The sequence below is a fragment of the Panthera onca genome, chromosome D4 (assembly GCF_046562875.1).
Source record: "Panthera onca isolate mPanOnc1 chromosome D4, mPanOnc1 haplotype 2, whole genome shotgun sequence".
In the NCBI taxonomy this organism is placed as follows: Eukaryota; Metazoa; Chordata; class Mammalia; order Carnivora; family Felidae; genus Panthera; species Panthera onca.
In genome coordinates, this window is record NC_138351.1 from 29066645 (window position 1) to 29080457 (window position 13813).

Genomic DNA, 13813 nt, shown 5'->3' on the forward strand with positions numbered 1-13813 from the left:
TTTCTGTGACCTCACAAGGAAGCAGTATTAAATTAGCCCTACTCTATGCTCATGCCTGATGTGTATTATCTCATTTAATCTTCACAAGAGTCCTCTGAGGAAAATCTACTTATTGCCCCATGTCCTCACTGAAGAAACTGATGCTGAGGACATTGGGGAACCTACCGGGGACCCACACCAAGAGAACTGTATAATGGCCATGCAGGCCCAGCCCTGACTCCAAACCCCTGTACAGAATCCCTCTGACCACTGCGCTCCCAGAGTACAGAGTGCTGGAAACAACATGTGAGGAAGATCACTTGGGTGTCTCAGGCATGTAGTAGGTCTGGGAAAGGAGGTCGTCAACCACTCACTGTTTAGACATATGGAATCCTGTTTATAAGGAGAGCATAACCAGTCGTTAGAGGGGAAAATCATAGACTCCTGATAAATAATTTTTTGCTTGAGATAAATGTCTTTCTGAAACATTTTAAATTAAATCTGAAGAAAAGCACGTCAGATAGTGAGGACCATAATAATCCATAACACAAAGACTGGGGAGGAAAAGCTGTTTCCACAATCTGCCAGTCCTCTTTTTATTAAACCATATTATTCTGTAAATAACTCTTTTCTGTTGGTTTTGAGAAAGGCTTGAGAGGGAAGAACAATCCCTACTTGGGGGAGGCAGGAAGGGAGCATTACAAAATAAGACACTTTCCCTGGACACCCCTCCCATCTGCCCCTTTCCCTGAAATGACTTGAGCCTTGCCCAGTGCATACCTTGTTTGGGGGACTGACAGCCCTCTCCAGATTCTTCCATACCCAGGGGCATCCCATCCTGACACAGTGATAACACCTCTCACTGTGGGCTCTGCATCCTTTACCTGCCCCACCTTTGATCAGAATAAACAGGAACCACTAGACTAGATTATCCTGTTCTCATCCCTCCAGGAGATTTTCACCAAAAAACCTAGGACTAAAGGACAGGCAGGGTGATGCTGAAAACCCAGCTGGGGCTTCCTATGAGGTTCTTTTCATGAACCACCTTCCAACGGATAAGTGCATGGTAATTAGTTGATGTAGGTCCCCAGGGAGATGCAGGACCCTCCCCCTCCAAAGGGCTGTCCCTGGTCCTCCACCTTACCTCCCCCTGGGGCCACTGAAGCAGGCACAAATTCCCCTGGGATAATTAGGGACCCAGGCATCACATGCCCCAGCAGCCCAGAATTCCAGGGCACAGAGGCCCCTCCCACAAGATGGATCAGCCAATTGCAGTGCAGGCAGGTGGGGCACAAGGCTGGTAGGGCCAATCTCAGACCTTAAATGAGCAGCCTCCCAACCATTGCCAGGCCTCCTGGACATCCCCTGACCTAAAGCTGTGACTGAAACTGCACAACTACATCTGCCACAGGTGAGATCCCCAGAACTGGCATGAAGGGTGGGCCACCTCTGAAAACACTGGGGACAGCTGCTTTGGGGATCTGGGGTTTGGGGCTCCCAGGAGGCACTTTTCCAGGACCTGACCTCTCCAGACATGGCAGCTTGCCCGCACACCACCAGGACTCAGGACTCCTCACTCCCTGCACTGCCATTTACATGTTCTGGAAGCAGGAGGCAGGTCACAGGGCAGGGAGTGGGAGCACTGTACATCCCACATCCTCAGCCTTCCTCCACGGCCTGTGTAAACACTCAGGAGGATAAATTCAATCTTTTTGCTCTACTTCAGTGGCTCTAACATTTCAGAAGGAAGAATGGCTTTTTAGGTGGTTTGATCTAATCAGACACTCATTCTTTTCCTTTCCTAGATTTTCAAACATGCACCCTGCCTTCTTCCTGGCTACCCTTTGCCTGGGAATAGCGTCAGCTGCTCCACAAGTCAATCAGAGCTTAGATGAACAATGGTCCCAGTGGAAGGCAACACACGGGAATCTATATAGCATGGTTGGTAACATTTAAACTTTCCAGGGGGACCCCTGAAAGAACATTCAATGCTGGTAGGAGTTCACAGCAAAGAGTAGCTTCTTGAGGCCGCTCTTACCAAGTCAGTAAGCAGGGCACTGGGACTTTGCACAACATGGGCATATGTCCTGCTGTATGGTTGTGGAGAACAGTTCCCAGAAGCCTTAGGCCATCCCTGAGTGTGGGATATCCTCCTCTCTGTAAGCACATCCACTAGGTGTAGGTCTTTAGGTTTTTTTATTTTTATTTTTTTAACATTTATTTATTTTTTAGAGAAAGAGAGAGACAGATATAGAGCAGGAGAAGAACAGAGAGAGAGGAAGACATAGAAACCTAAACAGGCTCCAGGCTCTGAGCTGTCAGCACAGAGCCTGACACTGGGCTCGAACCCCAGACCACGAGATCATGTCCTGAGCCCAAGTTGGATGCTTAACTGACTGAGCCACTCAGGCATCCCAGGTCATTCCCAGGATTTAAATAGGAATATAGATGATAAGTTAAATATTTATCTCCAGGATGAAGAAGGACAGAAGAGAGCAGTGTGGGAGAAGAATATGCAAATGATTGAACAGCACAATCAAGAACACAGCCAAGGGAAACACAGCTTCACAATGGCAATGAATGGTTTTGGTGACATGGTGAGTGTGACACGGATTGCTGAACGTTTCATGCTTCCTCTAAGTACTTTTTCAAAACATCTCATGCTTGCCAACATTCTGTTTCCTTTTCCTTGAAGACCAGTGAAGAATTCAAGCAGGTGTTGATGACCTTAAAATCCAGAAACACAAAAAGGGGAAAGTGTTCCAAGCACCTCTCTTTGCTGAGATCCCTTCATCTGTGGACTGGAGAGAGAAAGGCTATGTGACTTCTGTGAAGGATCAGGTGGGACAATATTCAGCAGATCCCTCTCAAGAGTAAAGCCAAAAGGAATCAGTGTTGTTGCTTTGGAAATTGAGGCACAATATGCAGTTTGTTATGTTTTAAAAGAGTTTTAAGATTTATGGGCTGTCGTCAAAGCCTTGCAATTTATTTTGCATGCTAAGAGCGTTTGCATTTTGTTTTCAGGGTGACTGTCATTCTTGTAGGGCTTTTAGTGCAACTGGTGCCCTTGAAGGACAGATGTTCCGGAAAACTGGCAAACTTGTTTCACTGAGTGAGCAGAACCTGGTGGACTGCTCTTGGACTCATGGCAATAAGGGCTGCCATGGTGGCCTAATGGATAAAGCCTTCCAGTATGTTAAGGACAATGGGGGACTGGACTCAGAGGAATCCTATCCATATCATGCACGGGTAAGTGGAGTTCCTTATCTTTTATCAAAGTTGAGCATTTCAGTAGAAACAGATCCTGTAATTAGAATTCTTGTATTTGATTATTGACTCTATACCTGCAAAGGGTCAGAACTGCCATTAAAATGTATTAGCCTAGCACAGCTCTGTGATCACCTCATTACCATATAGCTGTTCCTACAACTATATTACATGGTGTCATGAACACCATCTTATATACAGTACAGGTCTCCAGAGTGAAAACTTTATGAACGAGTAAACCCAAAGAGTGTCTCATTGGATAGACACTGCTAATTTTTCAACTTCAAAACAATCAAACCCATTTTATGTCCTGAGATGCCTTATAACAAACTTGACTTGGAAATCATTCAGTTGCAAACAGTTTTGCACTCCTGTTCCCCTGGACGTGGATGGTAGTGATCAAGCCTCTCCCCCTTTACCTTTGAAAGAATGAATCCTGCAAATACAAGCCTGAGAATTCTGTTGCCAACGTGACTGCCTTCTGGAGTGTCGTAAACAAGGAGGATGGCCTAATGACCACAGTGGCAACTGTGGGGCCTGTCTCTGCTGCTGTAGATGCAAGCCTGAATTCCTTCCAGTTCTATAAAAAAGGTCAGCATGTGTCTACGTACAAAAGTAGGCAGGACAAATGGGGAACCACCATCATATAAGGCAAGATAGACCCTTTGCTGTGTACAGATCAGGAGGGTATGGACTTCACGTAGTTGTTCCTTCAGCACATGTGATTTTGTGCCTGTTGTTCAGCATGTTGACATGACTTCACCCAAATGCCCCTCTTTCAACCACTTCATAAATATATTTAAATGGCTACATAATTTGATTGGTATAGTTTAACTTACTTTAGTTCTTCCCACCTGTTAGACCTGGAAGATTTCCAAAGAGTTTTACTAGTGAAATGGACGCTGGAAAGAACCCCTTGGCTCAAGTGATTGTGTGTTTTTCTGCTGCTTCCCAATGCTGACATGGTAGAATAGAATGACAAAGTTTCAACGAGTGTTCTTCTATGCCTCTTGACTGTTCTTTACATAAGAGATTGTGACGATGTGTGTGTGAAGATGTGCATGAGAGCCTAAATCCCCAGCCTTGCTAAACAAAAAGAACTGATTTCTAAATCTTATTGGATTTATATTCCACCTGAATTCTGAGATGCCTCCTTTACTGCGGTGACTCGGTTATTGTTAGATGTTATCATGTTGCTTTGATGTCCCACCTTGGAATTGAAATTTACTTTTCCAGGCATTTATTATGATCCAAAGTGCAGCAATAAACACCTGAATCATGGTGTTCTGGTGGTTGGCTATGGCTTTGAAGGAGAAGAATCGGATAACAAAAAATATTGGATTGTCAACAACAGGTATAAAAAGCCAAAAATATTTGTCTTTGGAATTGAAAAGGAAATCCTTTTGGCATCAGTGTTTGGATACAGATCATCAAACCCTTGAGCCCACTTCTGAGACCCCAGAAGTGTTTGCCCTACTTAGCGGGAACAGAGACATATTCATTTGTTGACATTAAGCTACTGTTTCAAACTTGCAAGGGTCCTGCTATAGTTTGAGTAGTACTGCATCTGAAACACATCTGACCCAAGACTTTCCTTTTCCTGTCTCTCATTTTGCAGTTTTGTGAAAGGTTTGGGGATAGATTTCTCTGCTGGGTTGGAACTCAACCATGAGCAAGGATGGCCTCTCTTGATTCTTCCTGAATCTGTCCTGGCCTCTGGGGCACTGCTGAGTATCAGGTGTTATTGTCCATAAGAGAAATGTGTTTCTTCCTCTGAAATAAATGAAAAACCCCATTTTTTTTTCATCTGGGGTGCAAATTGCGGCAAACACGGCTACATACTCATGGCCAAGGACCGGGACAACCACTGTGGAATCGCCACCATGGCCAGTTTTCCTATTGTGTGAGATGATGGTGTAAAGAAAACCTTGACTGGCAACAAATTATCCAGAAAATGGGTTTTATTTTCAAGCCTACCACACCCTGCTGTGTGGAGTGAAACACTTGAATCATTAAAAAACCAAGTTGTGATTTGATTGTGTGACATTTTTCACTGTGAATGTTACCACTTCACTCATTACTGCTGTAAATACTTTTGTATGAGTGACTAGTCTAGTAGCTTTTGAATTTTCAAGTTTCTTTTAAAAATGTATGAAATTTTACTTTTTAAAAGTAAAACAACTGCAGGGTGCCTGGGTGGCTCCGATGGAGAGTGTCCAACTCTTGATTTCAACTGAGGTCATGATCTCATGGTTCGAGGGATTGAGCCCCTCATTGGGCTCTGTGAGCTGACAGTTTAGGATTTTAATTTCTTTAGAGAAACCCACAAACGTGGCCTAACTACCATTAATGTTTTCTTCCACCACAAAATGTTGGAACAAAAAAGAAGGACTTGAATAGTGTATGATCTCTAACTAAGCTTTAGTGATAATGATTGAAATATATGCGCTGCTGGAATGGAGATTTCTTCACTCTTCTGAGTCCTTTGCTCCTAAAAGAACCAAATGGGGGCGCCTGGGTGGCTTGGTCGGTTGAGCGTCTGACTTCGGCTCAGGTCATGATCTCACGGCCCATGAGTTCGAGCCCCATGTCGGGCTCTGTGTTGACAGCTCAGAGCCTGCAGCCTGTTTCAGATTCTGTGTCTCCCTCTCTCTCTGCCCCTCCCCTGTTCATGGTCTGTCTCTCTCTGTCTCAAAAATGAATAAACGTTGAAAAAAAATTAATTAAAAGAACCAAGTGTTGTAAGTACACACACACTTGTCCAAATTCCACTTTCTAATTTCTGAATCATTTGCTTCCCTTGCAATTTGTTTTGATAGAAATTATAAAGGTCTATGGAATGCAGGAAACACTGGTAATTACTTTTTGATACATGCAAGACTTGCGGAGGAGTCAAAATTTGTTTTCTGCTTTATTTATTTCATGTCTATAAGCTTCTCTTAGAAATAGGATTTTTAAGTTTATTTATTTATTTATTTATTTATTTATTTGTTTATTTATTTATTTTGAAAAACAGAAAGCACAAGCAGTGGAAACTCAAAGAAAGAGGGAGAGAGAAAATCCCAAGCAGGCCCCACACTGTCAGTGTACAGCCTGACATGAGACTCAATCTCATGAACTTGAAACCATGACCCGAGCCAAAATCAAGAGTCTATTTCTCAACAGACTGGGCCACCCAAGTGCTCCTCAAAATAGTTTTATGAAAGAGGATTTGTGATTTTCCAATTTTTAAATAAATATGAATGGCTTGTAAATTACAGAAGCTTCTAATATCTGCTGAATTGTTCACACATCAGTCAGATCTACCCACTTTCTGTCCCATCGGCACCTGCACATGTTCTCAGAGTCTTGGGCTGAACTCCCAGGATGGTGTGGACAGCAGTCTGAGCGAGCCTGTCATGGTGAAGCAAGACGACTTTTACAAGGAGTCTTTTCTAGGGGATGTTCAGAGACTGACTATGGCAGACTGCATGTTCCAAATGGACCCAGCCTTGTCTTCATCCCACACACCCTTCTGCTCAGTGGCCTTTCCTCTTCCCATCACGAGGCGGGGTCTTAGCCCTTCCCCACGTCCCTGGGCCATCTGGTGACAGGCACCAAATACAATACAGCAGCAAGTTTCACTGGGGACAAAAGCCAGGTGATAGGAGCCTGGAGCTCCTCAGGGGTATCCTGGCACACCTGTTCATGGGATGTTGCTTAAAGGTCTTTGTTTTCTTAGACTCTTTTCAGGAGTAAACTTTGGATCATGGAGGCCTCATTGTCCATACCCTCTCCAGAAACATCTCTTGTGTCCATGGTAGAGACTTATTCTAAGCCTAGAAAGTTGTCGCTGAGTCCTTTCGTAAAGAGGCTTCTTGGATTGAGTCACTATTAAAATAAATATACTAATAGTGATCCCACTCACCAGGAGCAGATAGCAATTCTTTCAAACTAGAAAATTATCTATATTTAGAACATTTCTTAGAGAGTTCTCCCTTCTAGCAGCTGCCTTCTTGGTATTTAGTGGGGGATCAAAATGAAAAGAAAACACAAACCAGTATAAGGCTAGTGCTAGGGAATCTTTTAATGAGAGAACAAAAATCAGACTAAGAATAAGAATTAAAAACCAAATCTGACTTCACTCCCCCTTCCTATATCCCGTTCATCCCCAAGCCTCTGTCCCTGACCCTCCAGGAGATCTTTTGGATCTCTGGGCTCCTGGTCTAGAAACTTTCCCTTCAAAACTGAGCCCCAGCTCTTCAGCCAGTTCCCTTAAATACAAAAACTCCAACTCTCCCTGAAAAAACCTGAACATCAGCTCCTTATTTTTACAATTGTTTCATTACAAGATTTATAGAGAGTACCTCGGACTGGCCTCCTGGTTGGGAAATACAGTTTGCTCCTGTAGGTGCTGAGTGTCGAGAAGTAGATCTAGCAGGAGCATCCGGTTAGGTGGTAAAGCTTGTGCTGCAGTCTGTACAGTTGCTCAGAGTCTCTAGGGTTTCATGATATAGCTCTGCCAGTTCCAGGCATTCCTGAGCAATGTCCTTGAGGAGGGTTTCCTGGACCACTGTCACAAAGAATTCATGTCCCCTGACAGCAACAGACCTTTTCAATTATGAAGTCCCTTTACCTCTACTCTCAGAAGATCCTACTGAAATTACAGAGAAATTTTAAAAATTAATACCTTTTTACAAGCCAACTCACAGACACCTTCACTGGCTGCTAAAGGGAGTTCTTCCAGCCCATGAGTATATGGCTGTTACCAGGCAGGCCAAACAGCCTCCCTTACAGAGGACACAGAGGGCCACAGTCTCTCTCTGGCCCTCCTGGGAATGACCAGGAGAAGGCTCAACTGTTCAAGGGTTAATAGGAGCAACGGAAGAGGCCTGTTCCTCCAAAGTGAATTGGTCTACGGATGAAATATACACTCAGGAAGAAGAGCGTTTGTTAAGCATTTTATACAAACTTTAAAAAGCACACAGTATTCAATCCGGTAGCCCCAGAACATAAAATTCTTCTAATTTCTGCTTCTGTGGGAAATTTCCTCCCCGATATTAAAAAAACAGGGGCACCTGGATGGCCCAATTGGTTAAGCATCTAACTTTGGCTCATGTCATGATCTCATCTTTTGTGCGTTCAAACCCCCCGTTGGGCTCTATGCTGACAGCTCTGAGCTTGGAGCCTACATCAGATTCTGTGCTTGTCTCCCTCTTCCCTGCTCGTACTCTCTCTCTCTCAAAAATAAACGAATAAACATTTAAAAAATGGTTAAAAAAAAAAAAAAACAGCTGACAAGTCCACGATAGTGTGGTTGGTTGGAGAGGGCAAACACCAAACAAAATAATGGAGGCAGCTACCTGCATCTTTGAAAATAGCTCTCAAGAAAGCCAACAGGAATAAAAGAAAGGAACTGAAGACAAGTCTTGCCTTACAACTTGAATCTTTGGAAAGGTGAAAGCATGATGGAGAATGACTCCAGCCCACTCTGACGTGTCCCCGTTTGCCTCCAGACAACTGCAGATATTGCAAATAATACAGGACATTGGGGGAGAAATTGTCCTGCACTTAAGAAAAAGAAAAGTCTAAGAAACAATTTCCCCTAATCCCCATAACCCTGAAAAAATTCATTTTTCTCCAGAGGGACAATTCTCCCTTTAAATGATGGGTCAGCCAGTACTCAGTCAACACCAGGACCTTCCAGAAAATTTTAAACAGAGGCTCAGGAACTAGATTTCTTGAGTCGCATTGGTGTGACTGTCTCTCCCATCTGCTCAGAGGATTGATCTCTACCTGTCACCTGACTCTGTTCAGGCTCTCAGAGTCTTGGGGCGACCCATCTTACTGCCCATGTCCCAGCCCAGCCCAGATTCTTCAGGCCCTGTTCACACTCCCAGGCCCTGCTGCTTCCCAGGTGTTAACTGGCAAACCTTCTTGGTAAAGATTTGTTACCTACATTTAATGCCAATGTAAATTGCAATAAGAAAAGTCACTTTTGTTTCCTCACCTTCAGGTCAAGCTCCAAGTGTCCTGCTGTCTTTACTGCAAGTTCATCCTGAGATAAATTCCTCTGAAGAGGATGGATGTTTAAAAGATGCCCGAGTCAGTCTTTGGGCTACACACACGGTTGAAGTTGTTAGGAAGTGGGAGCCTGGGTGCATTTCTTGGGAGAGGGACCCACCCTCGCCCTCGTGGCCCAGCACCCTCCCTCTAGAGACTCGGAGCAAGTGATACCCCTGTAATAGAGTCTCTCTTGAACCACAGCATCCTTGTCTTTACCACCCGACCCTGTACCACCCCAATCTTGCCCATAAAGAAAGAAGGCAAATGTGACTCAGAGGGAAACCAAATCCATCAGTTTGTACAGGATCTAGAAGCCATAATGTCTTTCATAATTTCTCGGCACCCTGTGCCCTGCAATCCAGCTGATAATTTTCATCATTCCTGCTGATGCATCCTGATTTACAGAAATGACCTGTGAGCAGCTTCCTTTTCAATTCTTCTACCCTGACTCCTGGTTTCTTGTGCCTTCACGGTTAAAGGGAGACCATTCACCTGGGCTTGCATACCCCAAGGATATTTGGTGTATGCAATATTTTCCCAAGTCCTTAAAGTCCAGCTAGACACTGTAACTTCTACCCAAGACTCCCTGCTGGTACCCTTTACTCTATAAACAAAGCAAGCTGGGAGCTTTTATGGACTCCCTCATTCTCTTAGGGGCATTAGCTGAACAAGGCAGACAGCTTATACAACTCTACATCTAGACTCCAAGAGGTGTAAACAACGGTTATCTATTTAGGATGACTTGACCTGTTTAGGACATGCCTCAGGGCATTCAAAATCATACTCCAAATATTCTTTTTTTTGTTTTGTTTTGTTTTTTTAAATTTAAGTTTCTTTTTTATTTTTTAAAATTCACATACAAATTAGTTAGTATATAGTGAAGCAATGATTTTGGTAGAATCCTTAATTCCCCTTACCCATTTAGCCCATCCCACCTTCTATCTCCTCCAGCAATCCTTGTTTGTTCTCTATATTTAAGAGTCTGTTATGTTTTGTTCCCCTCTCTGTTTTTATATTATTTTTGCTTCCCTTCCCTTACGTTCATCTGTTTTGTCTCTTAAAGTCCTGAGTGAAGTCATATGATTTTTGTCTTTCCCTGACTGATTAATTTCACTTAGCATAATACCCTCCAGTTCCATCCACGTAGTGGCAAATGGCAAGATTTCATTCTTTTTGATTGCTGAGTAATACTCCATTGTATATATATACCACGTTTTCTTTATCCATTCATCCATCGATGGATTTTGGGCTCTTTCCATACTTTGGCTATTGTTGATAGTGCTGCTATAAACATGGGGGTGCAGGTGTCCCTTCAAAAAAGCATACCTGTATCCCGTGGATAAATGCCTAGTAGTGCAATTGCTGGGTCATAGGGTGGTTCTATTTTTAGTTTTTTGAGAAACCTCCATACTGTTTTCCAGAGTGGCTGCACCAGCTTGCATTCCCACCAACAATGCAAAAGAGATCCTCTTTCTCCGCATCCCCGCCAACATCTGTTGTTGCCTGAGTTGTTAATGTTAGCCATTCTGACAGGTGTAAGGTGATATCTCATTGTGGTTTTGATTTGTATTTCCCTGATGATGAGCGATGTTGAGCCTTTTTTCATGTGTCGGTTGGCCATCTGGATGTCTTCTTTGGAGAAGTGTCTGTTCATGTTTTCTTCACTGGATTATTTGTTTTTTGTGTGTTGAGTTTGATAAGTTCTTTGTAGATTTTGGATACTAACCCTTTATCTGATATGTCATTTGCAAATATCTTCTCCCATTCTGTCGGTTGCCTTTTAGTTTTGCTGATTGTTTCCTTCTCTGTGCAGAAGCTCTTTATTTTGATGAGGTTCCAATAGTTCATTTTTAGTTTTGTTTCCCTTGCCTCTGGAGACGTGTTGAGTAAGAAGTTGCTGTGGCCGAAGCCAAAGAGGTTTTGCCTGCTTTCTCCTCCAGGAATTTGGTGGCCTCCTGTCTTACATTTAGGTCTTTCATCCATTTTGAGTTTATTTTTGTGTGCGGTGTGAGAAAGTGGTCCAGGTTCATTTTTTTTGCATGTCTCTGTCCAGTTTTCCCAGCACCATTTGCCGAAGAGACTGTCTTTACTCCATTGGATATTCTTTCCTGCTTTGTCAAAGATTAGTTGGCCATACGTTTGTGAGTCCATTTCTGGGTTCTCTATTTTGTTCCATTCATCTGAGTGTCTGTTTTTGTGCCGGTACCATTCTGTCTTTACAGATTTGTAATACATCTTGAAGTCCGGGATTGTGAAGCCTCCTGCTTTGGTTTTCTTTTTCAGGATTGCTTTGCTATTTGGGGTCTTTTCTGGCTCCATACAAATTTTGGGATTGCTTGTTCTAGGTCTGTGAAGAATGCTGGCATTATTTTGATAGGGATTGAATTGAATATGTAGATTGCTTTGGGTAGTATCAACATTTTAAAAATATTTGTTCTTCCCATCCAAGAGCATGGAATATTTTTCCATGTTTTTGTGTCTACTTCAATTTCTTTTATAAACTTTCTATAGTTTTTAGTGTATAGATTTTTCACGTCTTTGGTTAGGCTTATTCCTAGGTACAATGTGGTTTTTGGTGCAATCATAAATAGGATCATTTCTTTGATTTCTCTTTCTGTTGCTTCATTATTAGTGTATAGAAATGCAACTGATTTCTGTGCATTGATTTTATACCCTGTGACTTTGCTGAATTCATGGATCAGTTCTAGAAGTTTTTTGATGGAATCTTTTGGGTTTTCCATACAGAGCATCATGTCATCTGCAAAGAGTGAAAGTTTGACTTCCTCTTCGCCGATTTGGATGCCATTTCTTCCTTTGTGTTGTCTGATTGCTGAGGCTAAGACTTCCAATACTATGTTGAATAATAGTGATGAGAGTGGTCATCCCTGTCATGTTCCTGACCTTGGGGAGAAAGCTCTCAGTTTTTCCCCAGTGAGGATGATATTACTGGTGAGTCTTTCATATATGGCTTTTATGGTCTTGAGGTATGAGCCTTCTATCCCTACTTACTGTAGAGTTTTTATCAAGAAAGGACACTGTATTTTGTCTAATGCTTTCTCTGCATCTATTGAGAGGATCATGTGGTTCTTGTCCTTTCTTCTATTGATGTGATGAATCACATTGATTGTTTGCTCATATCGAACCAACCCTACATCCTGGATATAAATCCTACTTGGTCATGGTGAATAATTCTTTTAGTGTATTATTTTATCCAGTTGGCTAGTATCTTCTTGAGGATTTTGCATCCCTGTTCATCAGGGAAATTGGTCTGTAGTTCTTTTTAGTGGGGTCTTCATCTGGTTTTGGAATCAAGGTAATGCTGGCTTCATGGAAAGAGTTTGGAAGTTTTCCTTCCATTTCTATTTTTTGGCACAGCTTCAAAAGAGAATAGGTGTTAACTCTTCTTTAAATGTTTGGTAGTATTCCCCTGGAAAACCATCTGGTGTCGGGTTCTTGGTTTTTGGGAGATTTTTGATTAGTAATTCGATTTCTTTACTGGTTATTCAACTTTACTGGTTGTTCAACTTTTTTATTTCTTCTTGTTCCAGTTTTGGTAGTTTATGTGTTTCTTGGAATGTGTCCATTTCTTCCAGATTGCCCACTTTATTGCATATAACTGCTCATAATATTCCCTTATTATTGTTTTTATTTCTGCTGTGTTGGTTGTGATCTCTCCTCTTTCATTCGTGGTTTTATTTATTTGGGTCCTTTCCTTTTTCTTTTTGATAAAACTCACTGGGGGTTTATCAATTTTGCTAATTCTTTCGAAGAACCAGCTTCTGGTTTCATTGATCTGTTCTACTGTTTTTTTGGTTGTGATAGCATTGATTTCTGCTGTAATCTTTATTATTCCCTGTCTTCTGCTGTTTTGGTGTTTTATTTGCTGTTCTTTTTCCAACTCTTTAAGGTGTAATGTTAGGTTCTGCATCTGAGACCTTTCTTTCTTCTTTAGGAAGTCCTGGATTGCTATATAGTTCCCACTTATAGCAGCCTTTGCTGCTTCCCAGAGGTTTTGGACTGTGGTGTTATCATTTTCATTGGCTTCCATATACTTTGTAATTTCCTCTATAACTTCTTCATTAGCCCATTAATTCTTTAGTAGGTGGTTCTTTAGTCTCCAAGTATTTGTTATCTTGTCAAATTTTTCTTGTGGTTGATTTTGAGTTTCATAGCATTGTGGTCTGAAAATATGAAAGGTATGTTCTTGATCTTTTTGTACTTATCGAGGGCTGATTTGTGTCCCAGTATGTGATCTATTCTGGAGAATGTTCCAGGTGTACTTGAGAAAAATGTGTATTCTGCTGCTTTAGGATGAAATGTTCTGAATATATCTGTTAAGTCCCTCTGGTCTAGTGTGTCATTCAAAGTAATTAGTTCCTTGTTGATTTTCTGCTTACATGATCTGTCCATTTGCTTTAAGTGGGGTAGTGAAGTCCCTACTATTATGGTATTATTATCAATAAGTTTCTTTGTGTTTGTGATTAATTGATTTATATACTTGGGTGCTTTCACGTTTGGAGCT

General features: G+C 42.1%; 1 protein-coding gene across 1 annotated transcript; it reads left to right on the forward strand.

Annotated features, from left to right (window-relative positions):
• The first annotated feature begins 1794 nt into the window (after positions 1-1794).
• LOC145713077 (procathepsin L-like) lies at positions 1795-5153 on the forward strand. Its single transcript, XM_081791056.1, is given in 8 exon segments — positions 1795-1920; positions 2454-2576; positions 2675-2699; positions 2702-2820; positions 3004-3228; positions 3675-3837; positions 4483-4600; positions 5054-5153. Coding segments are annotated over 8 exon segments (999 nt in total).
• The last annotated feature ends 8660 nt before the right edge of the window (positions 5154-13813 follow it).